The sequence below is a fragment of the Nycticebus coucang genome, chromosome 10 (genome assembly GCF_027406575.1).
Source record: "Nycticebus coucang isolate mNycCou1 chromosome 10, mNycCou1.pri, whole genome shotgun sequence".
In the NCBI taxonomy this organism is placed as follows: domain Eukaryota; kingdom Metazoa; phylum Chordata; class Mammalia; order Primates; family Lorisidae; genus Nycticebus; species Nycticebus coucang.
The window spans coordinates 55,749,991-55,777,486 of NC_069789.1; the positions used below are offsets into that span (position 1 = coordinate 55,749,991).

The following is a 27,496-nucleotide window of genomic DNA, read 5'->3' on the forward strand; positions in this document are numbered from 1 at the left end:
GACCTGAAAGCACCTTTTCACTGTTCACATTCAGAGGACAAGACAGTATATACAGCAAATCCCATACCTTTCCCTGGGCCTCTGGCCCCTTGCACTTGGGAGCTGGCTAACCTGCTCTAGGAAGGATTTCTCAGTCTCAGCATGATGGACATTGGGGCCAGATAATTCTTGTTGGGGGAAGGCTGTCCTGTGCAATAGAGGATGTTTAGCAGCTTCTCTGGCCTTTACTAGAAGTCACTAGCACCCCCCACCATGTTGTGACAGGCACAAATGTGTCCAGACATTGCCAAATGTCCACCCTGGGGATATTTGCCTCCTTTTGAGACCTGTTGCTTTAGAGGACTGAAAAAAGAGAGACCCCCATGAGGAGACCCAGGAAGCAGTAGGGACAGCTGGGCTCCAGGGTGGGACATGGGTGGGGTTAAGGAGTACAGAATGGAGAGAGGCTTGGAAATCCCCCCAAAGAAAAGCAAATTAGAACAACAAGAAGTTGTTTAACTAGGATTTTTAGGAGATGTTGCTATATGGTGTGCTATGTAGCCTCCCTCCTTGGTCTTCTAAAGAAAATATCCAGCACAATTCTGTATCTGTCATCAGTGCTCCGGGGGTCAGATGCAAGTCCTCTCCTGCTGCTGCTCCCCACTAGATAGACAGGTTTTGGCTAAGGGCAAAGCCCTCCCAAGAAGGCTGGCTACATGCAGGCCACGCCATAAATAGTCACTATTCCAACGTCTGTGGAGGATGTACAGAATTCTTTTTCCTTTTTTTCTTTGAGATAGGCTCTTACTCTCTCACCCTGACTAGAGTGCAGTGGTGTCATCACATCTCCCTGCAGCCTCAAGCTTCTGGGCTCAAGCGATCCTCCTGCCTAGGCCTCCTAAGTAGGTGGGACTACTGGTGTACACCACAATGCCCAGCTAATTTTTCTGGTTTTTTTTTGTAGAGATGGGGGTATCACTTTTGCTCAGGCTAATCTAAACACCTGACTTCAAGTGATCCTGCCACTTTAGCCTCCCTGGATAATTTTTATTTATTTTTTAACCAGAACCAGAGCTTACAACTGGCTAATTTAACAAAAAATTATTTTTATAGAGACAGGATATCACTATGTTGCCCAGGCTGGTCTGGAACTCCTGGCTTCAAGCAATTCCTCCCACATCAGCCTCCCAAAGTGCTGGGATTACAGGTGTGAGTCACTGTGCCTGGCCCAGAATTTTAAAATATACATCTTAGAACCAATACAATATCATCTTTATAAAAACATATGTCATACTTGTTTTCTAATAATGCTTTCCCATGGGGAGAAAAAGGCATAGGGGAACAGCAGGGAAGTTGGTAACACCCACATGGATCAGGCATTTGGACACCATTGATCATGTACATTATGACCAGAAAAGTCACATAGATAGTTATTCCAGGGACTTGGGGCTGTTTGTGAGTTCTCTACCCAGCGTCTGGGTTCCCAGTTATTGTCTCCCAGAGTACCCTGGTATTTCTCCTCACAGACCCAACTGTAAGCCTAGGATGGTTAGAGGCCATGTCTTTTCCCTTTATTACTAAGACCTCAGCATTCCTGGGTGTGGCACATGGTGAACATTCAAAACATATCTGGGCAATGAACAAAAGGATGATATCCTAGAACACTCCTTCCTTCTTTGACTCATCATTAAAGCTTAAATCAAACCCACCTTCCTCTGGGAAGTCTTCCCTCATTTCTTCCAGCAGAAACAAATGCAGAAACATTCGGTTCTTATGTTCATCGGTCCCTCACAATATATGCTATTTGGTTGTATTCTACCTCCCCTGCCAGAACGTAAACTCACTGAGGATAAGAAATGCGATTGCTTTATTATCCCACTCTCACCAATGATTGGCATATAATAGTTGATAAATGTTTGTTCAATTCTGTTCCCATTCTAAATCATTGACATCAATGGACACATCATATTTCAAGGGTCTGGGCACAACCTAGAACCAAAATATATATATATATATATATATATTTTTTTTTTTTTTTTATGTCACCCTCGGTAGAGTGCTGTGGCGTCACAGCTCATAGCAACTCCAACTCTTGGGCTTAAGTAATTCTTTTGCCTCAGCTTCCCAAATAGCTGAGACTACAGGTGCCTGCCACAACGCCCGGCTATTTTTTGGTTGCAGTTGCCATTGTTGTTTTAGCAGGCCCAGGCTGGGTTCAAACCAGCCACCCTGGGCGTATGTGGCCAGCACCCTGCCCACTGAGCTACGGGTGCAGCCAGCCAAAAACTATTTTGGACAACAACTTCCTGGTCCTATAACACAGGGAAAAACATTTGCCCCACCCCTCTGAAGGTTGATCTGACCTGGCTGAAGGATGTGCTTGAGGAGCCTCAGCCTCTCACCCTCACTGCCCCAGGCTATGATGCCTCTAAGAACCTTTGGAAGGCTTCTCTCCGATTTCCCTGACCTCTAGCTCAGATCCCTAGGAAATAAGCTCTGTGTTTAGGGAGAACTACAGGAGACTCCAGACTGCTCAGGCTGCTCTATGTCACCAGCCCCAGTCCTCCTGGAAAGGCGTCCATCTGGCTAGATGGACTAGCCATTTGGCACATGGGCTACTGAAGCCTCCTGCCGCCTCCTGCTCAGCAGAGCTCCTGGGAGAGAAAATGGAGCCAGGGGCACTAGCAGAGGCTGTTCCCAGCCTGGCCTACAAGCTTTGCTGCCTACCTGGCTGAAGGGCGGGGTGAGGGTGTTTTCTGGAGAGGATCTGTTCCGGGATGAGCCCTCCTGATGACTGCAGTCCAGCTGGATCAGGTTGCGGCACTCTGGGTGGCAAGTGAATTTACAGTCTGGAAGGAAAGAACCAAAGAGAGATTAGGGGCCACATGAAATTTTTACCCACTTCCACCCAGGGAAATTACCTGGAAGATGGCATTTAGTTCCCGATAGGAAGAGCAAAGCGGGAGAGAAGAGGAGGGGCGGGAGACAGCATGAGAATGCTGCCCTGTTCTGTGCCACCAGGAATGGTGAAAGCTAAGTGCTTCACACGTTTGCAACCTGCTTTCACTTGCATTCTTTTGTGTGACCCTGTGATCATTGTTATTGCCACTTTATAGACAGGAAATTGGGCTCGGGGCCCGTAGCTCCCTGGGATTTCTCCTCACAGACCCTACTGTAAGCATAGGATGGTTAGGGACCACGTCTTTTCCCTTCATTACTAAGCCCTCAGCATTCCTGGGTGTGGCACATGGTGAACATTCAAAACATATCTGGGCAATGAACAAAAGTAGGGCACCTGCCACATACAGCAAGGTTGGCAGGTTCAAGCCCAGCCTGGGCCTGCCAAACAACAATGACAACTGCAACCAAAAATAGCCAGGCATTGTGGCCTGGCAGGCCTAGTCCCAGCTACTTGGGAGGCTGAGGCAAGAGAATCGCTTAAGCCCAAGAGTTAGAGGTTGCTGCAAGCTATTGACGCTATATCACTCTCCTGAGGGCAACATAGTGAGACTGTGTCGAAAAAAAGGAAAGAAAAAGAAATCGGTGCATAGGGAAGGACTTCAGTGACTTTCTCAAGGTCAGATCACCTGGTTCCAGACTGCTGTTCTTTCTACTAATTTACATTTATCACTAGTGGCCATGGATCCTAGGGAAGGACTTAACTTTTCTGGGTCTTTTTTCACCAATCTGTAAAATATAGATTGACCATCTCAACTCTGAAAATCTAAAATCCGAAATGCTCCAAAATCTGAAAGTTTTTGAGCACTCATATGATACTCAAAGGGAAGGCTCATTGGAGCATTTTGTATTTTTGAATTTGGGATGCTCGACTGGTACAATGCAAATATTCCAAAATCCCAAAATACCTGAAATCTGAAATACTTCTGGCCCCAAGTACTTCAGACAAGGGATACTCAACCTAGAGCTGCCCTGCCTGCCTGTTGCACAAGGATGCTTATCGTTATAGAGGGGGGCACATCTTCAAGAATTAAAAATGCTTCAGAGACAAAGGCATTACCATCAGCAGGAAGGGCTATTACCTCTCTGACCGTGCCCGGTCTAGAAATGTGAGGATGGCTACTCTAACCCAGGTGAACCAGCCTGCAGACAACACCCAACATTAGTTGCTGCAGGCTGAAAATGTTCACTTCCATGGAAACAGATGCTTAATAACCACAGTCAAAAAGCTCCTTGAGGGACCACGTTGGGATCCCTCTAGATGGGGAAACTGAGGCCCCCAGAGGTAAAGTGAAGTGCCCAACGACACACAGCTCATTGGTGCAGAGTCAAGCCTGCAGGTATTTTCCAGCTTTCTCAAGGGCTCTCTGCCTACTCAGCAGAGGGAAGTGAGGCAAATGGGGCAGGAGACCTCCAGACTCAGGGAGGGGAGGGGGAGGCAGGAGATGGGGGCAGTGAAGAAAAGGGAGGTGCAGAAGAAATCAATACAAGTCCATCAGTGGCAAAGCACTCAGGTCTGAGATGGGGTCTCCACAGATAGCTGCTGGGTCAGCAGTAGTCACCTGTCTTGGAGGGACCACAGCTCACTCGGAAGGCCCTGCTTTTGAGGTGCCAGAGCCGATCCTGAGTTTTCCTTCCTGAGTGTAAAGTCGGGTGCATGGGGATGGGCGGTGGGGGCGTGCAGGCTTTGTGATTGGAAACATGACAGCCAAGGCTCGCTTGGGTAACCTGGATAGTAGGGGACCAGGCACCCTGACACTCTTCCTTTCATCTAACAAGCTCCCCAAACTCAGCATATTAGTCCTTTTTTTTTTTTTAAGCTGCCGTAGCCACTCTATCTTGGGGTCTGAGTGCTGGCTCCTCTTCTCCTCACTCTTTTGCTTTTGTTTTTTTGAGGTAGTCTCCCTTTGTTGCCCTCAGTAGAGTGCCGTGGCGTCTTAACTCACAGCAACCTCAGATTCTTAGGCTTCAGCGATCCTCTTGCCTCAGACTACTTAGTAGCTGAAACGAAGGCACCGGCCACAATGCCCGGCTATTTTTTTAGAGATGGGGGTCTCACTCTTGCTCAGGCTGGTCTCCAACTTCTGGGCTCAAGCCATCCACCGCCTCAGCCTCCCAGAGTGCTGGGATTACAGGCGTGAGCCATAGCACCCAGCCCTCCCCACTGTTTTGGACAGAGACTTTGCTCTCCCCAGCTGCCCCTTTATACTCCTAAAGATAAGCATGTAGGCCACATTCCTTGAAAGGGTTTTGCTACTAATGTCTGCAGGAGAGCACCTTGACCCACAGAGGTTCCAGAACCCCACAACCTTCTTATTCCATGCTGAAGTGCCCTGTAGCCTTTCTGCAGAGGGAGAGTATTTAGAGGTTCTGCTCCCTCATATCCAAAGGGGAGGCCCACCAGTACACCCTCTTTCAGACCCCACACATCCCTATTCCTCCCTTGTGCTCCTGCCTGGAGACAGAATGGGTGAAGTCAATTCTTTGACACACGTACCTACCATCTGCCTGCAGGGCCCCAGGGCATTTCTGGGCCCCTTCGTGGGAGATCTCCTGCTCAGCACAAAAACAGCCTCTCTTTAGTGGGGTGCAGGGCACAGGGGATGTGCAGGCCAAGCCTCTTCTGCCCACAATTCCTAAAACACCAGGGCTTTGATAAGGTAGCACTGAGGCCAGAGAACATAAAGAGCAGCATTGTGACGGCTACACCTGGATGGCTTCTGGCCATGTTCTGAGCAGTGAAGAATGCTCCACGACGCCAAGAAGTGGGAACAAGGAAGAGGAGGAAGGATGGGTGCTCTCCCAAGTCCACAGTGAGGGAGCAGCCATCCGCTCCCAGTTGGGAAAGCATCTGGGAACGGGGACGTTCTCTCTCCTCTCTTAGCTCCTTATCCATGGCACTCTGCGTCCATCTGTGCATCTGAATCTCTCTCCTCTCTCCCTCTCTCCTCTCTCTCTCACACACACACACACTGCAAACAGCATCCAAACTTCAGAAAGATCCTTTTTAGGCCTGATGCTGAGCTAGACAGAGCTAAGGAATGGAAGACTCCAAGAGAAGTGTTTCAGGGTTTTATAAAAAGCATGTTTAAGCCCTAAAGACTTTGTTCCATCAGGCTGTGTAATCACAGACTATAGCAAAACCACTGAAGCACGTCCTCATACTTCCCCGTCACTGAAAATGCCAAAACCAGGGTTTTCAGGACAGCAGATATGAAGTCAGAGCCCCCATGCCCTTCTCCAAAGCAACAGCTTATAGTCCTGATGTGTTTGGGGAGCGGGGAGGCCCCTGAGATTCCAGAGACAGGGCCATGTTCCTGGGACCTGGTGGTAAGTCCCTGCTGACCACCAGCCTGCCAAGGAACTTCATTACCAGGAGCTGCCAAACCAGCCTCTGCGCTTGCGCTTCCATCATCCTCCACAGCCTTCAACTGGTGCTCAATTTGGACACAGAAAGAAAGTGGGACTCTGGGAGGGCTTCCACAGAGCCCTCAGGAAGGACTCAGCCTTGCCTGGACAGCCAGTGCCATCATCTCTGACAGCAGCATCAATATCCCAGGCCTGGGCATCCACGTGCTCTGGGCTAGCCTCAGGGTGAGGAGGAATAAGACAAGACTCCTGGGAAACCCAGGCTAACTGGCAGATGGGATGCACATGTGAAAAGATAACTAATGACTGAAACAGCCCAGAGCAGGGGCCTGACAGTGCCGCAGATCTAGGAAACTTATTCAGCTTGATAAACCTGCCAGCCGAGCAGTCAGGGAGGGCTGCAAGGCACAGGAGGCTCTTAAACAGGGGATCAGTCTCCAGGCAGCTCATATGCCCTTATCACAGGGCTCTGACCTCACCAAATGCTTAGAACAACTAACAAGAGCAGTGAAAGATTGGGGAGCAAGAGTCCTAGATTCTAACAGTAGTTTCTCTGGGAGAAACGGCATTTCTTGACCTTAGTATTACCATCTGTAAAATGGCCCTCCCCTCCTGGTCTGTTCCTTAACAACAGCCCTTGTCTCCCTTCCCAGGAGATGTTTTGGGGAAAATAAATGTGTTTCCATGTTTTGAAAGAGGGGCCTGTGTTAGTCTGTTTCTCTTGCTATAAATACCTGGGGCTTTTATCATAAGGACACTTGTACTAGACTGTTTATTGTAGCTCAATTTACAATCGCCAAAATGTGGAAACAGCCTAAATGCCCACCAACCCAGGAGTGGATTAACAAGCTGTGGTATATGTACACCATGGAATACTATTCAGCTATTTAAAAAAATGGAGACTTTACATCCTTCGTATTAACCTGGATGGAAGTGGAAGACATTATTCTTAGTAAAGCATCACAAGAATGGAGAAGCATGAATCCTATGTACTCAATTTTGATATGAGGACAATTAATGACAATTAAGGTTATGGGGGGGGGAGCAGAAAGAGGGACGGAGGGAGGGGGGTGGGGCCTTGGTGTGTGTGACACTTTATGGGGGCAAGACATGATTGCAAGAGGGACTTTACCTAACAATTGCAATCAGTGTAACCTGGCTTATTGTACCCTCAATGAATCCCCAACAATTAAAAAAAAAAAAAAATAGCCGGGCATTGTGGCGGGCGCCTGTAGTCCCAGCTGCTCGGGAGGCTGAGGCAAGAGAATCGTGTAAAGCCCAAGAGTTAGAGGTTGCTGTGAGCCATGTGAGGCCACGGCACTCTACGCGAGGGTGGTACAGTGAGACTCTGTCTCTACAAAAAAAAAAAAGAAAAAAGAAAGAAAATACCTGAAGCTGAGTAATTTCTAAAGCAAAGAGGTTTATTTGGCTCACAGTTCTGCAGACTGTACAGCCATGGTGTCAGCATTTGCTGCTGGTGAGGGCTTCAAGGAGCTTCCAGTCCAGGCCAGAGCCGAAGGGGAGCAGGCGTGTCACACGGCGAGAGAAGCAGAAGAGAGGGAGGAGGTGGTGCCAGGCTCTTTTAAATAACCAGCTCTGGCATGAACTAATAAGGCCAGCACTCACTCGTTATGGCAGGAGGACACCAAGCCCTCATTCATGAGGGATCCACCCCCATGACTCAGAGACCTCCTACTCAGCCCACTTCCAACAAGGGGCATCAAATTACAGTATGAGATTTGGAGGGGTAGAGTATCCCAACTATGTCAGGGCCTATGGAAATAGAAAGAGCCAAGTGTAAGGAGACACGGAGGAGACAGACCACAGTCCGAGCCTCTCTTCCAAGGAAGGAGTCATGAGCCAGGGCCCACCCTCAACGCGCAGGCTGTCTCAGTTTCCGGGCACTGCTGCACCAAGGTGCCTGGGACCGGTGGGGAAAACAGACATCTACTGTCTCAGCTTTGGAGGCTAGAGACTGAAGTTGAGTGGCTGGCAGGGCCGAGCCTTCTCTAAAGTACACAGGCGCATCCTCTCTCGTCTCTTCCTGGCTTTGGATGTTTGCTGGCATCTTCGGTGTCCCATCACTTTATTCCTTTCCTCCATCTTCACTGGATGTTCTCTTTGTGTGTCTCTGTCTCTTACAAGAACAGCAGTCGCACTGGATTAGGGGCCATCCTACTCTTGTGTGACCTCAGCTTAACTAATTATACCCACAACTACGTATTTCCAAACAAGGCTGCTTTCTGAGATACTCGGAGTTGGAAACACATCTTTCCGAGGGAAGCACAGACACAACACAGCCCCCAGGCTTTATCGGGAGCACAGAGCCCTCAGGCTGGAGGCTGGAGGATTCCAGTGAGCACCATCTGCGGAGGTCAGTGGGGCTGGCAGAACAAGAAGGCCAGGAGGGCTGGGCTGACGCCAGGACCACCTGCCTACCTCCACCAGCCCTGCTCTGGACTTCACAGTCCCAGAAGTCCACCAAAGTCACCATTTCCAACAAGGGGTCAAGCCCAAAGGCTGCGGCGACCCTGGTTTGGCCAGCGTTATTTCTTCCATTTCAGCCCAGAAGAGGTCAAACTGGCAGGTGGAATCACCTGTGCCAGGAGATTGTTTTTTCCAAGACGCAGAAACTACAAACCTCCCCTTAATCCCCAGAGCTGCCAAAGCTAGTTTCTGCCCCACCCCAGTTGCCACATGCACACACATCCACACTCTGCCATGTGGCTACATAATCCCAGTGGCTAATTTTCTGAACCAGAGGCATTTGTTGATAAGAAATCCTCAAGGCCCTTTCACCCCAGAGTTGAAGCAAGATACCGAGATAACATAGAGCTCCCTGGTTAACTTTCCCTCTCCTCCAGCCCAGGCCAAGGCGTGGATGGGGGTGAGGCAGGCACTGAGGACACAGAGCCTGGGTCACAGCAAGCCCACCAGCCTCCCCTGCAGTCACTTCCAGGTCAGTGAACAGCAGCTCCTCACCCTGCGCGAACAAAGCAACCGTGAGGCCCCAGGGGGAGCAGAACAGCCTCTGAATCCAGGAGCCTGTGCCCATTCTCTGGACACCCCCAGGCCTTCCTGGAGAAAGCCAGCCTCAGAGCAAACCTTACCACCCACTTCCCACACTCCCTCAGGCCCAGGGGCCTGCCCTATACTATGATGTCACAGAAAGAGCGTGGACTTAGAGGAAGGCCTGGCCTCCAATCCCTGCTCAGCCAACTCTGTGACCCTGAGTAAGTCACTGAACTTCTCTGAGCATTGATTTCCTCAACTATAAAATGGAAATCATAATAGCCAGTTTCTATGGCTACTATGAGGATTAAGTGGGGTCTTGACATAAAGAACTGCATAGAAGTCCTGGACCGTGGAGGCCTCAGGTAGTAGTTACTGTTCCGTGTCTCCTCCCCCTTCCCTCTGTGACTCTGCTATGCAAATTCCTTCCCCCCCCAAGCTCCTAGTGGGTAACCTCTAGTCCCATGCACCTTCCCCTAGCTAGTTATTTCTAAAACAAATATAAAAATAGCTTTTCATTTTAAGAAAATTTTGTTCTCAGGCACTATAGGGAAATCTGAAAAAAATAATATGCTTTAGAAAATGACAATTTACAAAAGGTTTTAACAATCAGGTGTAAGAGTTGTCCTGATTCTCTGGAAAGTCAGGGGGACAGTCCTCAGTCTCACAGTGCCCATCTTGGCTGCCTCCTTAGACATTCCTTTGAGAATCCCCTATTGCCCTGGGAGTCACTACACCATAGCCTCTGGGCTGGACCAGCTATAGTAGTTCAAAGACCACCAGTCCTCACCCTCTGTCTGTCCTAGGCTGGCCCAAGACAACTCCACCACCTACAGCCCCCTGCACCAGCACCCAGCAGCCTCCATCCTGCCAACTCCCCTGGCCAGGAAAAGCCCTTCCCACCTGGCCCAAGCCTTGCCCTTGAATTTCAGGTCCTCTTCCAACAGACTTAGTAGTTCTCGTTCACCACCCCTTCCAGGTCTCCAAGGTGGCAGTTCCCGAATTCCACCCTTTCCCCAGCCCTTTGCTCTGTCCCGGCCCTGCTCTGTGTTTGAGAAGCCCATTCATAAGGGGCCTATTATGAATTGGTTGAATGAAGAGAGGAAGGAATGTTGCTCTGCCTTCTGCTGAACGGGAAAGGCCAGAGTGTGAGTGCTAATGCGACCCCAGGCTTCTGTCTCAGTTTCCTCACCTGTAAATGGAGATGCTAGCAGCACCTACTTCATAAGGTTGCTGAGAGAATCAAATGAGATAATTATGTAAAAAGCAACACAACACCCAATACACACCAAGAGTTCAATAAATATTAGCTATTCTTATTACCTGACTAAAGTCCAAGTCCAGTCTGGCAGTGGCCACAGCATCAAGCATCCTTATCTCCAAAGCCTGCCTATGCACATCAAATCAATTCTTACTGCCTTTCCTCTGCACCTCTACCAAGACCTACAGGGAAAAGGCCCTGATCATCCTCAGACCTCCCGCTGTACCTCCATCCCTGGTCTGAGCAAAGGAGGAGCCAGGTCCCAGCTCCCAGCAGAGGGAGGTGCTGGGTGTCCCTGGGGCCTGGTGAGAGGTAACACTGCCCCACCTCAGAGAGGTCTCTCTGCTAGCTCCTGACACTTCCCCCCTCCCTTTCTTCCTACTCACCCCCTCCAACATTTGAATTTCTAAAATCTTACTATAGTTTTGGAAAAGAAAATTGTTAACTAAAGTTGATAACTTCCAGTATTGAAAAGGATGTGGGGAAATGAGAAGGTAGTACCTTATTTGTGGTACCAGTCTTCTATAGACATTTATCCTGAGTGTATATTTACTTGTATCTAAGTACTACATATATCTTTGCTACAATATTCATCACAACTCTGGGAGGCCGAGGGAGAGGATCACCTGAGCTTAGGAATTTGAGACCAGCCTGAGCAAGAGTGAGACCTCCATCTCTTAAAACTAGAAAAACGGGCGGCGCCTGTGGCTCAGTGAGTAGGGCACCGGCTCCATGTACCGAGGGTGGTGGGTTCAAACCCAGCCCCAGCCAAATTGCAACAAAAAAATAGCCAGGCGTTGTGCCAGGCGCCTGTAGTCCCAGCTGCTTGGGAGGCTGAGGCAAGAGAATCGCCTAAACCCAGGAGCTAGAGGTTGCTGTGAGCTGTGATGCCATAGCACTCTACCGAGGGTGATAAACTGAAACTCTGTCTCTAAAAAAAAAAAAAAACTAGAAAAACTAGCCAAGGGTGTGGAGGGCACCTATAGTCTCAGCTACTTGGGAGGCTGAGCCCAAGAGTTTGAGGTTTCTATGAGTTATGATGCCACGGCACTCTACCCAGGGTGACAGAGTGAGACTCTGTTTTTTAATAAAAAGAAAAAAAATAATAAAACATGCATCACATAGTTGTTTACGACAATAAATGTTAGAAATACTCCTACATCTATCTATAGGAGACTAGTTACAGCCATAGTTTCAAATGGTTTACTATACAGCCATTATATAACATGATGCATATTAATCTTGCTGAACATGAATATATTTCACAGCGTACCAGTGAACGAGGGAAAGGGTTGTGTTTTATGATCCTAATTATATAAAATATACACCAACTTACATATACATTGTGTAGACAGATGTCCAGAAGGAAGGCCACTGTCTTGCTCTGAGTGATGAGATTTCAAGCTTTTTTCCTTTCTTTATAGTTTTCTAAATTATTAACATTTTTATAATGAACACATAGTCTTCACTAATGGGAAAGATGCTATAAACAAGGAATAAGGAAAAATCCTGGACCCACACGGTGATGACAATGAGTACCATTCTTTACTACTTAGAATGTGCTAGATGCTGCATACCTGTGATTTCATATAAGCCATACTATTCCGCACAATACGTCTATGTGTTTCCACCCTATTTTAAAAATAGATTATTTTTAGAGGAGTGTGAGGTTCACAGGAATATTGAGCCCCTCCACATGCACGCCTCCCTGGTTGTCAACATTCTACTAGAGGGGTAGATTTGCTACAATCCACAGCCCTACACTGTCACATCACTAACATCCAAAGTCCACAGTACACATCAGGGTTCATCTTTGTGTTGTATATTCTATAGGTTTAGATGAATGTATACTAACTATACAGCCATTATATAACATGGCACGTATTAATGCATCACTGCTTTCAACATCCCCTGTGCTCTGAGTATTCATCATCCCCTCTTCCTCCCTAACCCTTAGCATCCGCTTCTCTTTTAACTTTTCCATAGTTTTGCCCTTTGCAGAATACCATGCCATTGGAATCACATGGTGTATAGCTTTTGCAGATTGGTCCTTGCACTTAGCAATATGCATCAAAGGTTCTTCTGTGACTTTTCATGGCTTCATAGCTTGTTTCCTTTTATTGCTGAATAATATTCCATTATCTGAATTACCATGGTTTATCTGTTCACCTACCAAGGGGCATCTTGGTAGCTTCCAAGTCTTGGCAGTTATGAATAAAGCTGCTTTAAACGTCTATGTGCAGCTTTTTGTGTGGACATAAGTTTTCAACTCACTAGGTCCACCCCTATTTTAGAGATGAGGAAACAGAGACTTGAAGAGGTTAAGTGACTTGCTGGCTGCCTACAGCCAGCACATAGCAGGGTTGGGAGTGCAGATCCATCATGCTGGCTGCTTCTTCATTCATTAGCCATTTCTCAGAGATGTTCCCTCCATTTGGTCCTGGCTCCCCTACCCTGTATTGCTTGGAGGCCAGGGATGAGCTTCACTAGGGATAGGAGTTAGGGTGGCCCAAGGCCAGAAAGAGGCTGAGTTAAGGGAATTTGGGTGAGGAGTGCTTTGTCCTCTGCCCTAGCATGTGCCTCCCTGTTTTCAGGGAAACCTCCATCTTGTCTTTGGAAGCCCTGGGAAGTCCCAGCTCCCCTCCCAGCTAAGCCACACCACTCGGCCTCAGAGGCTGCCAGGGCCCTGAGAATTTCTGAACCCACACATACTGTGTGTCTGCTCTGGACCAGTTCTCCATCCATGACCCCTTTGCCACTGGGATACCACATCTTCCTGGAGCTACCCAGGCAGCAGCCAAAAGTTCTTGTCCTGAGCACTTGGCAGCTAAAGAGAGGCCAGCTCTTCTGCCAAAGCCAAGCTCCAGAAGGCAGCAAGCTCGTAATCGCCCCTCCTCAAAGAGGCCCAGCCTCTGCAGCCCTGCTCACCATGACATCAAAATGGACACAAGATTCCCGGCACCAGCAGCCTCACAGACTGACACCAAAAGACAACCATCCACCAGCCATAAACCAGAAACCCTTACACTGTGTGATCCCTTGAAACACCATACTGCTTAACATGTGTGACAGAGGTCTTTGAGAATAGATGCAAAGATGGAACACTCAGTCTGAAGTCAGGGAGTGAAAAGAATTCGGATCCCACATCCAACAGGGTTTGAAGCTGAGCCCTGCCTCTAATTAAGTGTGAGATGCCTGGACAATTCATCTCAGTTGAATGTGGCATTTATTTAGCCTTGAATTTATTTAGCCTTGATTTCTGCACTTGCAAAATGGAAGTGATGATATCTTTCTTCCTGGAAAATTTGTTATCAAAGGTAGAGAGAATGTATGTTAATCATCTAACAGTGCCTGGCCCACAATAGGTGCTTAACAAGTGGCAGCTGTTCTTTTCAACACTATGACACTCCTGAGTCTAGGTACCTGGTTTTCCGTTGACTCAGGATGTGACACTGGCCAAAACACCTGTCCATTTTGGGTCCTCCTCTGATGTATCAAGATCAGAAGGACTGTGCAGCCTTCCTGCTCATCTGAGTTTCTCCTACCTGCCCCAACCTCCTTCCAACCTCTGATGGGCCCAGACAGGTAAGGCAGGGGATGGAAGGCAGGTCATGGTGAGTGGGAAGGTGGAGAGACCAGAACTGCCAACCTTGGAGGTCTGCAGCCATTGCCAAAATCAACATGATCTATACCTTTTTCATACTCCTGGTTAAACTCTCAGTGAGGCCTGCAGCAAGGGAATGGAAACTCCCCACTCTGGGCGTCACGAGGCCAGCTCAGGACATCTGCATCTTTATGTTTCCAGGAAGGAACATGAACCCTGGCCCTCTGGAGACTACATACTGTAGTTCCTTGTTCTAGAAGATGGACCGCCACTCAGCACCCCCCAGCCCAAGCCCAGAGGGCTTGCAGGCACACTGCTTTTCCCCAACTTCCCACACAACCCTAACCCCAACTCCAACACACACACACACACACACACACACACACAGAATGAGAATGTTAATGTAATGGTAAGATAAGTGACCTAGAATTCTCAGGTAAGATCGCCAGCCCCTCCCATGGACAGGCCAGGTGGGCAGCTGGACGTGCAGGGGCCATTGCCTCCATGGGAGGAGGCAGGAGGGGACGCGCCTGAACATGCTCCAGTTTGGCTCAGACGTTCAGTTCCCACGTAAAACAGTGGGTGGGGTGGGCGGGTTGCGTGTCAGCAGGCTCCCCCGGGTCAGGCTGAGGAGAGAAAGTGCTGGAGAGGAGAGAAAGTGCTGGGGAGGTGACATAGGCACAGTCAGCTGAACTGAAGATACAAAGAGGTGATCCAGAGACCACCCTGAGAGCCTGGCCTCCACGCGGCAGGGCTAGGTGGGGTTGACATACGCAATTTTAAGTGGCCTTTTTATACTGAAGGGAAAGACAAAAGATCTGCTTGGTTGTTGCTCAGAGACCAAAGCAGATATTCCAATTCTGGAACCTCAGTCCCTAAGATTTGATGTACCAGTTATTTATTCCTCAAGCCTGGCCTCTTGTCATATTTCCAAGCAGGTTGGATGTGTCCCCTGTACCCTTCTCCCAAACTGTCTACAGTGTTTTAAACTAGTTTTCATTCTGGCAGAAGTCAGGTACCCAGGTCAGACCATAGCAGCGCCGCCCTGTCCCACGTGGGTGGGTGTGCCTCTTGGCAGGCCCATTAATCATCTATCTCCAACATGACCACACGTCCCTAGGCTAAAAACACTGACAAAAGGAAGATGCCAAACCAGGCTGGGTGTGTTGAGGTTAGGGTGTTTGGAGGGAAGGAAGGCAGGACAGTTCACAACTAGTTCAGCTGGACCATACAGGAGGAAAAAGAAGTGCCCGCCTTGCACTCAGTGGGAACATGGCCCATTTCCCACTGAAGCATCCCCCCACCCTGCCCTGTGCGCACGTGTATAAATGCATAAAATTATAAACAAGTTTAACAGGGTTCAGTCATTGTTAGCAATTTGTGCTTCAACTTTAGACAGTGATAGCCGACACCCTGCGAGGATGATACTAGGATTTTCCTCCCCATCTCTTCTGCCCCCATGCCCAGTGTTTTCTACATAATGTTTATTATTCTTCCAATGTTTATAACATTGGCATTGTTTCAACCATCATGCACAATGCAGTTGTCTAAAATTAGCTCTACTTTTAAACTGATTCACTCGTCTTACAATAGCTAAACTAGTTTCAATTTTGTGTCTTAATTCATTTGGGGGTTGTCTTGATTTGGGGGGTTATTTATGTTCTTTTATATACATTATGTTTCCCCATGACACTGTACACACCTTAAAGAGATACATCCCTAGCCTATTGGCCTTTTTATACTGTGGCTTTGTAGCCTCGTACGGTAGATTTATCAATGACAGTGACAATCGGGAAAATACAGATAGAACAGAAAGAGGTGGGAGAATCCGCAGATCCTTAGTGCATACCACAGAGCACCCCTGAGAATCTCTCCTTGGCCAAGAATGGTAAGAGGCAGTAGGTGTGGGGGGAAACTGTAAAAGCAAATGGTGTAAGGTGGGTGCTGGGGTGAGCAAGCCAAATGGACCTTATTCCTCACAAGCAAGTGGGTGCGGGAGATGCGTCACCTGGACCTTCCGACACAGTATGGAAAAGGTCCAAGCTGTATTTAGGGTGTGGCCAGGCAGGAAGAAGTGCAAAGACACAGCACAATTTTTGAACAGGGCAATTAAAGTATATTCGACTGTCAGGACACCTGTACTCAGAGAGATGCAGAAAGCATACGAACCTTTTCAATGAGGCTATATCTCCTACATTTCGCATCTACCAGTTTCTTACCAGTTTTTGATGTGTGCATGCAGGTGTTCATTGAACATGTATCTATCTCTTGAGAGCCTGCCATGGGTCAAGCACTGCTCCAAAGGACAGCCAGTTACATCCCCAGGCTGTGTGTAACAGGAAGAAGTGTATGGTATAGAGAGAGAGAGGAGATATATCCTATTTAGATTGTCACCAAATGAAAAGGAAATCACATTTGCCAGAGCACCTTAAGGAATGAAAACTATTTTAAAACACTGCGGACAGTTGGGTTTAAGGGAATTTAACACATAGCAACAAGTCAGCGTGGCGCTGTCAGAAACCTGCTCAGGAGGGGCCCCTCCTCTTGGCATGTGTCATTTCACTCTGGGTGTAAGAGAAACAAAGCAGCAGAGGTCCCTCAGCCGCAGGCTCGGTGCCCCCATCCCCGTGGCCACTGGAAAGACAAAAGGAGGCGCCAACCCAGGTTGTAGTAATGAGGGCTACATATGGGGAGAGAAGCACTTTTGTTTTTAAAGCAGAAACGCCTGAGAAGGGGCAAAAGGAAGCCTCTTGCTAAGCTGGAGTATATTTTTGGTAGTGTCCTACAGCCCCCAAAGATAAGGGCGGCCAAATAGGCTTGCGAGGAGTCCTGCCTGGGCACTGCAGACCACAGGCTGGCAGATGAGGCCTGTGCAGAAGCACAGATGTGCGCAGAGCGTGTGTACAGGCATGCCCCATCCATGTGCCTGGAGGTCACAGGAGGCCAGGAGAGCAGGCAGGCTCAGTTCTCCAGGTACAACCAGGCTACTGCATCCAACTGGTTTTTCCACACCTGCTTTGATGTCACTTGCAGCCATTCAAAATGCTGATTACCAGCAGACTTCACAGTGAGAAGGAAAGTAAATAGATTACGTTGGAGGCCCTCTCTGGGGGAGGCACACAAAGGCTTTTTTACTCCATTGCTGTAACCAAGGACCACCAGAGACTTCTGGAAAGACTCAGGCCTGCTCCCGCTGACCCCCAAACAGCCTTTTAAAATGACATATGACTTGTACCTTAGCGACATGCCTGCTTAACACCTAAGGATGCCTGGTGGGCTATTCTGGTTCTGCCTGTTAATCAAGTGGTGTAGTAACCTCAATGACAGGAATTTTTCTGGGGAGTGTGTGTAGGATTCCCTCCTCCACTTTTGCCTGGGCAACCTTCTAACCCAACCTCTTCCACCAAAACTCAGGCAGCCCACCTTGGTGCAGGTGCATCGGACGAACAGAGAGCAAACAGAGGCTTGTCCGGATAACCCACCAGTGCAGCCGTTACAGGAGCATTCTGTGACAGCAGCTCGCAAAGCGGGGGCCCACTCTGCACCACGTATCCTGCTGTTCATGTTTAATCCACTGAATACCAGTTTGAGGTCAAGATTCTCTGCCCCATTTTATACTTGAAAAAAACTGAGGCTCAGGCAGGTTAATCTTTAGGAGGAAGGCCCGATAGCCAGGAAGGGTTAACTCCAGGTTCAAGTCAGCCTGGTTTAGGCCTTTTTTTTTTTTTTTTTTTTTGAGACAGAAGTTTTGCTCTGTTACCTGAGCTAGAGGGCCATGACCTCAGCCTAGATCACAGACAGCAACCTCGAACTCCTGGGCTCAAACAATCCTCCTCCCTCAGGCTCTCAAGTAGCTGGCACTACAGGCACCTGCCACCATGCCCAGCTAATTTTTCTGTTTTTATTTATTTATTTATTTTTGAGACAGAGTCTCACTATGTCATCCCCAGTAGAGTGCTGTGGTGTCACAGCTCACAGCAACCTCCACCTCTTGGGCTTAAGCGATTCTCTTGCCTCAGACTCCCAAGTAGCTGGGACTACAGGTGCCCACCACAATGCCTGGCTATTTTTTAGTTTCAGTTGTTTAGCTGTCCTGGGCTGGGTTCGAACCTGCCACCCTTAGTGTATGTGCCTGGCACCATAACCACTGTGCTGCAGGCACCAAGCCAATTTTTCTATTTTTAGTAGAGATAGGGTCTCACTTTGCTCAGGCTGGTCTCGATCTCCTGAGCTCAAGCAATCCGTCTGCCTCAGCCTCCTGGAGTGGTAGGATTACAGATGTGAGCCACCATGCCTGGCTTCTAAGCCCATTTTCTTAAACGCCACACACCAGGCAATTCAGAGAGTCTGGTGAGTAAGACAAAGACATTCCAGAAGTCCACGGTCTGCAGTCCACACTCCCTTCATTGCAAGCATCGGGTTTTCTCCCTCCTCTTCCACCAATTAAGTCCAAACACTAACACAGCTAAGCGAACTCGTCACAGCTGCCGTTCAGTGTCTGCCCTGACCTTAATGCTGCCACTCCAGGCCTGATTGATTTTATTAAATCTATAACTCCTTGGGCTGAATAGCAAAGGTCAAGGAAATGATCTATTGAACAATTCTTAGAGAGAGTGAGAACGGAAAAGAGAGGATGGACATGAATGCACCAGTAAGCATTTCAATTAGGAAGTCAGTGTCCAGCTCTCCTCTCAGTGAAGGTTACAGGATATATTATTAGGCTATCGACGAGGATAAATTATTCAGGGCTGGCTAAAATGTGTGTTTCCAAATGAGGATTAGGTCTAGATGAATTAAAATGTTCACTTCTCAAGAGGTAATGCCTTAATCAGAAAAATTGTACTTTTCACAGTCAGGATCCTACAGTTTGGAAACTCTGCTTCCAAAAACTTAGCCCAGAGAGGGCACCCGATTTTAGCTCCATCCCTAGGACTTAACATTGTGACCTATTTGGATCCCCGCCTATTCCTAAAAGTGTATGGGAACAGTGTGGAGACAAATGAAGTGGGGCTCTTTAGGGAGAGCTCCAACGTGTGTGCTCCCGAGACTGTCAGCCATTGAAAGGAAGTGGCCTCCAGACTTCACTATATGGCAATGACCTTTAGCAAGGGCTCTGCCTTCTCTGAGCCGCCTCATCTGTAAAACAGAATAATCCCTTTCCCATTTCTACCACACAGGGATCTGGAGGGAATAAATGATATCAAAAACAAACATAAATGCTCTGAGTCTTCAGCAGAGAGTGCTACAGAAACACAAGATGCTGTAGACAGCAGAAGGAACCGGGGCAGAAGGCTACCCCAGGTTCCCAGTCCTGGTGCTGCCACCAACAGGGCCTTTTGTTGGTCTCAAATTTCCTTTCTTTGAAAAGGGGGGGAAAGGACAGCCTGAGGTACTATGATCATCTGGATTGCCACTGTCTCTTCTGCCTTTCACTCACGCCTATTCTGTCTGTTATCCCTCCCCAGGCAAGGCTTGTTTTCACCCTAATTAGTGCTTTGGGAAGGAAATCAGTGGCCCAGTCACTGCCTGAGGCTGGCGCTCCTGACCGGCTGTGCTCTCTAGCTCTACACAGCCTGCTTCTTAGGGCCATGCAAGTGAGAACTCATTGCTCCCAAGTTTCTGGAAGGCTGACTCAGCAGCTTGGCAAGGTCTGACGCCCCCTCAGGATAGACAGAATGTGAAACAGAGGCTATTCAAGATACCTATCTTCTACCAGCTCAGGGACCCTGATTAAGATGACTGCTTAGTCCTAATTCTCAGCCAAGGAATGGTTGTTCAAATCCATGGCCAACACCAAGCCGCTGAAACAGGCTGACCCTGTCCCTTCAGCCTGGCTCTTCAACTAAACCCAGCAAGGTGGAAGTACCTGACCTTGGTCCCTACAGTCAGGAGGGCCAAGGAGTGGTGTGGAGTTCAGCATTAAATACCAGGCTGCAAAAGAATCCTGCACTCCTTTTCCGTGGGAAAGGGCACTAGCAGAGACGTCAGAACGCCAGCACCCCTGAGCACCCCCAGCCACATGGGCGTGGACCTACCATGAGTCCGCCTGGCCTCGTTGCGGAGTCTGTGCAGGATCTGAAGCTTTTCAGACACAGAGTGGCTCTTTGGGAGCCTGCGGAAGAGCCGCCGGAGCTGTGCAGTGACTGTTCCAAAGCAAGCAGTGGCCACCTCCTCCTCCTGGCCTTCAGTCATCCCGGCTTCAGGAGATGGATAGATTTTCTCCAGTTCTGGCGTCAGGGGTGGAGTGCCGCCTGGTGGTGGGGGTGGGTGGGAGGGGGCCTAGGGACTGTGTGTGACCCCCATCGGGCACCTAGGACCTCGGGCTCTGGTACCAGCACAGACTGACAGATGCCTTCTCTTTCCCAGCTGAGGTCCTTTCCCCTCCACCTCCCCCAATGGAAAACTTTCTATTCCTGGGGCTTTTAGCTTGATAAGATAAAAATGCCCCCACCAAACAGGCTTCAGGGAAGAGCCTGCCCTGAGCCTCACTTCTCAGTCTCGCCTATGCGTCTAAAAATCAATGTCTCCAAAGTTTCAACAGAGGACCGAAGTCACTGGTTACCTCACACCACATGCCGGGCCCAGAAGCTCGTTAATGGATTTCTTTGGGGATGGTGGATTAATAATGCTTTACCAGCTGAATAGGCCCCTAAGGGACAAACTGGGGCTAATTCACATCCTCCCAAGAAGGCGAAGGGCCCAAGGGGAGGCAGTATTGCTTTTAAGAGGGTCAGACCATTTATCTGAGACCAGACACCTGAGCAGAAAAGGATCTGACCCTTCAGGAGGGGAAGAGAGAAAAGGAGAAAAAAGCAGTCCCTCACAAAAAGGGCAGAAATGTTGTTCTCTTGCCCTAAGACAGTATTCACAGGGTGTCTTGTCACTCTGACTCCCAGAAGCAGCCAAGTCCTAGTGGGAAAGTTCTGGGAGGCCCTGTTGCCCAGGGCCTGGCACCAGACAGGCAGCTGAACCTTCCAGAAAAGCCTCTGGAAAAGGGTGGCTGCTCCCAGGCAGCCCAGAAATGAGAGAACTCACCTGTCAATTGCCACTGGGGGCCAGTTTAACATGGGGGAGGAGCACTCAGTCTTTAACCAGAGGAATGAGCCTCAGAGGACTCACCACTTGCAGAATATCTGGCTGATGATTCATTACACATCTGTGCTCAGCTGTCTTGTATTAGGTCCAGGGAGTCAACACTCTCAAGCTCAGACGTGAGTTGCACTATCCCTGTGCAACCACCAACCTCTGGCTCAACACCATTGTGCTGTCATTTTCCCCAGAGTCCAAGAGAATGCTGAAGTTCATCCTGTCCTAAAGGCCATGGCCCTGGGCTCACTTAGAAAACAAAATGTCAGTTCAACAAACCTAAGCTTACTCTGATCACTTGCCCTTCTCACAGAAGATCTGACCAGGAGGTCTCTGCTCAGATCGCCCCTCAGTGCTTGGTGCAGCTGCAGTAAAAGCTCACTGTTTACAAGTCATTTATTTAATACATAATGAAAATAAATCAAAATGCCACGCTTTCTTAGGCTTAACCATTCATTCTTCCTCCCTAATGCAGTGTTTTTAAACGTTTTTTTGTTTTTTTTTTAATCTCACAGCCCCCTTGAACCTATAAACTTCCATAGCACATTTAAATTATATTGGTCAAAAAAAAAAAAAAAGAGTTAAGAAAAGAGTATACTTCATGTGTTTTGAACCTCTTTTGAAAATAATTTAATTAATGATCTCTCAAATTTTCATAGCACATCTAAGACCCTCTCACGACATACCCATGTGCCATGGCACACTGGTTATAAATGCATGCTCTGATGCTTCCTTGGGGACACTGGGCTGTCCCTCTAGTTTACCAAGCAACCTCTGCACCAGAAGATGGTCATGAGCCAGTCCAGGTCTTAAAATGACACTCAGGACTTTCAAACAATGGGTGGGAGCCAAGGTTGCTACCCCAGCAACAACTCAGATCCTTGCACCTGAGTTGGCCAAGAGGGGCCTGGAAGTCCTGTGTGGCTGGGCACAGGCAAGGGCAGCACCCCCCTTTCCCACCCTCACAGAACAGAACAGAACACAGGCCTAATGGGGGAATTTTAAAATACGAATCATGTAATGGGGGGAAATCCCTCCTGAATGCCCCATTTGGCCTAAGAATATGCTGACTTCACTTCTTTTTTCTCCTCATCCTAGAGCTGTTCATTGACAAGTGAAGCCATCAGAGAAGCCAGCAGGGAGGAACTGGCAGAGACAGCGATGCCACCTTCATTCCAGACCCTGGAGAACTAGACAAATTTTCTACTGTAGGGGAGGGAGCACTATCTAGAGGCAGAATGCCTGCAATGACCTCTTGCTTCCCTGACCCACGGACCTCTATGCTGAGGGGAAGCCTAGCCACAGCCCAACATAATTTGAAGCAACAAACTTTACTTTCTTTTCTTTTCTTTTTTTTTTTTTCCTTTCACAGTCAGGTGCCCAGGCTAGAGTGCCATGGCATCAGCCTAGCACGCAGCAACCTTAAACTCCTGGGCTCAAGGGATCCTCCTGCTTCAGCTTCTCCAGTAACTGGGACTACAGGCCCCTGCTACCACACCCAACTAATTTTTTCCATTTTTAGTAGAGATCGGTCTCTTTCTTGCTCAGGCTGGTCTTGAACTCCTGAGCTCAAGTGATCCTTCCACCTCAGTCTCCCAAAGTGTTATGATTACAGGCATGAGCCTCTATGCCTGGTCCAAACTTCACCTTCTTAAGTGCTGGTATATGTGTACAGTATATTCTGACCCTATTTATATAAAGGGTCAGATTGCTTTTAAAAATACACATCACTATCAGTGAGTAGGGCTCCGGCCACATACACCGAGGCTGGCAGGTTCAAGCCCGGCCCGGGCCTGCTAAACAACAATGATAACTGCAACCCGAAAAATAGCCAGGCGTTGTGGTGGGCGCCTGTAGTCCCAGCTACTCAGGAGGCTGAAGCAAATGAATTGCTTAAGCCCAAGAGTTTGAGGTTGCTGTGAGCTGTGACGCCACGGGCCACGGCATTCTACCAAGGGTGACACAGTGAGACTCTGTCTCAAAAACAAACAAACAAATAAAAAAACCTCATCACTACAATTGACATTCATGGATGGCATGCTCACCCTTTCTCTCAAAACTCTTATGTTACAGCTGGAATCTGTCGTTCCATTTGTTTGTTTTATTTTGTTGTTGTTGTTTTGAGACAGGCTCTTGCTCTCTCACTCAGTCTGGAGTGCAGTGGTATCATCACAGCTCACTGTATCCTCAAAATCCCAGGCTCAAGAGATCTTCCCGCCTCAGCCACCCAAGTAGCTATGACTACAGGTATGCACCACTATCCCTGGCTAATTTTTTTTTTTAATTTTCTTGAGATGGGGTTTCAGTATGTTGCTCAGGCTAATCTTGAACTCCTAGCCTCAAGCAATCTTCCAGCCTTGGCCCCCCAAAGTGCTAGGATTATAGGCACGAGCCACCATACCCAGCCTGTTCCGTATGAATACTAAAGCATCTTTGAGTTTCTGGGGATTTTTACTACTTTCCTTAGATGCAGAAAAAACAATTATTTCAACAGAAACCAACCCATCTCCAACTTCCTGGAGATGGAAAAAACAGCCTCTTCCAAGTCAGCAAGAAAGGTGATGACACCCGATCCCAAATGGGAGACTGACCTGGAAAAATACACAAACAGTCAGAATTGGGTTGGGTGCAGGGAGCTCTTCCCAGATTTACTATTCTCAATGGAGCTACACCATCACCTAGGATTACAGCCAGAGGTCCATTATGCAAATTTCAGTTGATTTTCTAGTCCCTCCCCAACGCTTCTTCACTCTATCACCTCTAGGATTGAAATCTGTTCATTTCATTTTGGTTCCTGGTTAGTCCTGCGCTATGAGCTCTGACAGCTGGGTCATGACAAAGAGGGAGCATGGAACAGGAAAAGATCTACCTTCATTTTCACATCTACCCATTATACACACTGAACACTAATGGCGTGGGGTGGGAACGGGAGTGGGAGAGAAGTGCTTGCTTCTATTAACTTTGGAGTTGGAAAAACCTCACTCTTGGTTTAAAATATCTCATGATACACGTTGAAGATCGATTTAGAAACTGAATGCTAAAAGCAGGCATAAGTACAGTTGGCTCTCAATTATCCAGGCCCTGACCCTTCCTCTAGCTTGTATTGGCTCACCCACCCTTGACTTACCCTCCTTTTTTTTTTTTTTCTGTATCTCCTCTTTTGGACATTTTGGCATTCATTGGAAGAAGGGGGCCAGGTGAATAAGTAAACAACTAACTTAATCAGTGATGTTCACTCATAGGTAAAAAACCCTATTGGATTCTGGCACTGGTTTTACTACTAATGATCCGGATCATCTTAGAGAAGTCACTTGACTTCCCTGAATGCTGCACTTCCTCATCTATGACATGGCCATGGCTAAACTAGCCCTACCTACCTCACAAGGGGACTGCAAGGCCAACAAAGACAGTGCCCATAAAAATGCTTCAGGTGGCGGTGCCTGTGGCTCAAGGGGTAGGGCGCCGGTCCCATATGCCGGAGGTGGCGGGTTCAAACCCAGCCCCAGCCAAAAACCAAAAAAAAAAAAAAAAATGCTTCAGGTACAACCAAGCATGAGAGAAGTTATTTCTGCTCCCACAATTTCTTTGCCATTCTCGATTCTTCCTACTCCATGTGGAGAGTCCCGTCCTAGCAGGTTCACAGGGAACACTAACTTACGTCTGTAGCAAACACAATGATAACTCTTTCCCAGATCTAACATGAAGTAGAAATAAAACATGAAAGGATTTTAAAAAATAAAAGACAAAGAGCATCACTCTTCTTTGATGAACCTGCAGTCTGATTTCTTGAAGGTCCATGCAAGTTTCAGCCTTCTGGTGACCCAGCCAATGGCCACACTAGACATCTGGATTAGACCTGCCCCACTCTAGAAATGCATTTGTTCAAGAAACAGGGAATAGGAGCAGAGGTGGTACACAGGTCCTCCACTGAAAAGTAAACATGACCCAGCCTGGACGCGGTCACAAGTAAGCGTCACACACAGCGGCTCGCCTGCCTGCCAGTGACACACAGAAGTGAACAGACTACATTTTCCAACACTACCACCACCACCTTACAGACCCTCGGCACAGGATCCTGTTGTGCTCCCTCCCCCCACGCCCTCAAAGGGCTGTAGATGTAGGTAGGAAAATCTTGAAGAAAATCTTGCACCTGCTCCAGCTTCCAGGGGCCACCAGATCCCTCAGCCAAGATGGGGCATTCTTCACCTGGAAGCTAGTCACGTGCCACAGTGCCAGGAGAGACCCCACAGTTCCTCTCCACAAAGGGCAAGAAAAGAACAAAACCTCATAGATTTCCCTGTGGGCACATCCCTCATGAACTTTACTCCAGTAAGCACAGGCAGGCTAGAACAGGCCTGGCACAGAAGCGCTGGCCACTCCAGCCAAAGGCTACATCATGCACTCTTGGGGTCCACTGGGCTCTGCCCAATCTCCTCAGCATGGTATTTGCAGACTTCAGAAAAAACCCAAACATCACCTCCCAGGGCTGAGTCAAGATAGTGTTGACCTACGGGCAGGGCTACCCACAGCTATTCCCAATCCCTGATTTTATCCTGCTGAAACCAGTGGTTTCTGGGAACTGAGCCTCCTGCCCTGTCTGACATCATCATCACTGGCTCCTCCATCTTTCCCCAAAGCCCAAAAGATGGCCCTGCTCCCCTTTCACCCCTGAGACCCAGCCCGGAATATGTGCAGAGAAGCATGCCAAAAGGCCTGGGGAGAAACCCAGAGTGACCAAATGCAAAACCATCTCTTCGGTCAGGGTCAGCTTTCCCTACATCTGCTGCCACCACTGCTTCCCAACCCGCCCGGCCAGGGAGAGACAGGGCAGAGCCCTGCGGGTGGCTGGAGTCCACAGAGACCGAGACTGGGTAGGCAGACAGGCCCGGCTCTGCACACTCACTGAAGAGATCCCAGAACTGGCGCTGCCTGAACCCCGGGAACATGGCTCAGTCTGAATGGCTGTGGCCTGGGGGCGGGGGTTGCATGCTTTGCACACCCACCAATATTCTCCCACCCAAGAATACTCACCTTGTCATCTAAGGAATGTGGACAGGAAGGGCTTCTGATGAGGCCAGGGGTGTTTATAGTTCCTTGCCAGCCTTAATACCCTGGGTATTAAGAGTGAGGGTGGCAAGCAGGAGCTGGGGCCACCTATGGCTATCCCATCCTGGGTGGCGGCCTCTGACACAGATGTGCTTGGGCCCAGGGCCCGAAGGGGGGAAATGGATTGAGGGTCTGAGATGGCACCAAAGCCTTGAAGGCCTGTCAGAGTAAGCCTTGCCTGAGAGGTACTAACTTTACTGCTGCCCTTAGGTGGACAGGTGACTCCTGGACAGGTGAGTCCCTCTCAATGTGAGATCTCAGCAGAAGCATCCCTGCATTCTGAACTCCTGAAGATATTTTGAGGATGAATGTAGCAATGAATATGAAAATACTCTGGGCTCTTCAGAGAAAAGGCATCATTGACATGAGAAGAATTCTTCCTGTGGTGATTCTCAGACCTGGGCCCGGCCTGGCACAAGTCACAGAGGCTCCTCCTGAGCCTCCCGCCTCTGCCCTCTGTACACTTCACAGACAGGAGATGGCTCTCTGACAGGGTGAATTCACTCTACCAGCCAGAGAGGACCCTGGGGATTGGGCTGTCTTTTCCTTGTCACAGGCTTGGCACAGGCTGATTTACGAGTAAACTTGAGGAGAAGAGAGACGCTTCCAGACTGAACCCTCTGTGCTGAGGGGAGACGTCAATTCCCTTCCACCTAAGAACTCTGCAGGATCAGCCGACAGACACACACATTCATTACCAAGTCTAATTAGCCTGGCAGAAAAGTGGCCTTAATCATTTTTGACTGTACCTGGGATTCAAGCCCCCCACACTCCATAATCAGAAAATTTCATGCTCTGATGAATAGTGGGGGAAATTAAGCCCACATTTAATCCTTTCACTTTCATCTTTTGAGAAGACAGGAAGCAGGGAGGGAGGAAAACAGAAGATGCAGCTGGGGGAGCTCAGAATGCCTCTTTCTCTGTCCCCTAACACACACACCCCCTCCAATAGGACCTTTCCCAAGAAGAAAATCTCCACTAGAGCCAGGGGTAGGGGAGGGAAGGGGGTGAGGGATTCCCACCATCTTTAACAACAAAATATCCATTTCAGTGCTTAATTTTCTTAACCTCCAAAGCCAAATATGAGCCTACATCAATGAAAACACAAGCCACACACTGAA

At 48.5% G+C, this 27,496-nt stretch overlaps 1 protein-coding gene across 1 annotated transcript in view; it reads right to left on the bottom strand.

The window, feature by feature from the left end:
* The window catches only part of RASSF5 (Ras association domain family member 5), a 73,409-nt gene that overhangs the window by 41,224 nt on the left and 4,689 nt on the right, over positions 1-27,496 (bottom strand). Inside the window, exon 2 of the mRNA XM_053605422.1 lies at positions 2,707-2,828. Within this exon, the coding sequence (XP_053461397.1) occupies positions 2,707-2,828 (122 nt within the window). The remainder of the gene's footprint in view (positions 1-2,706; positions 2,829-27,496) is intronic.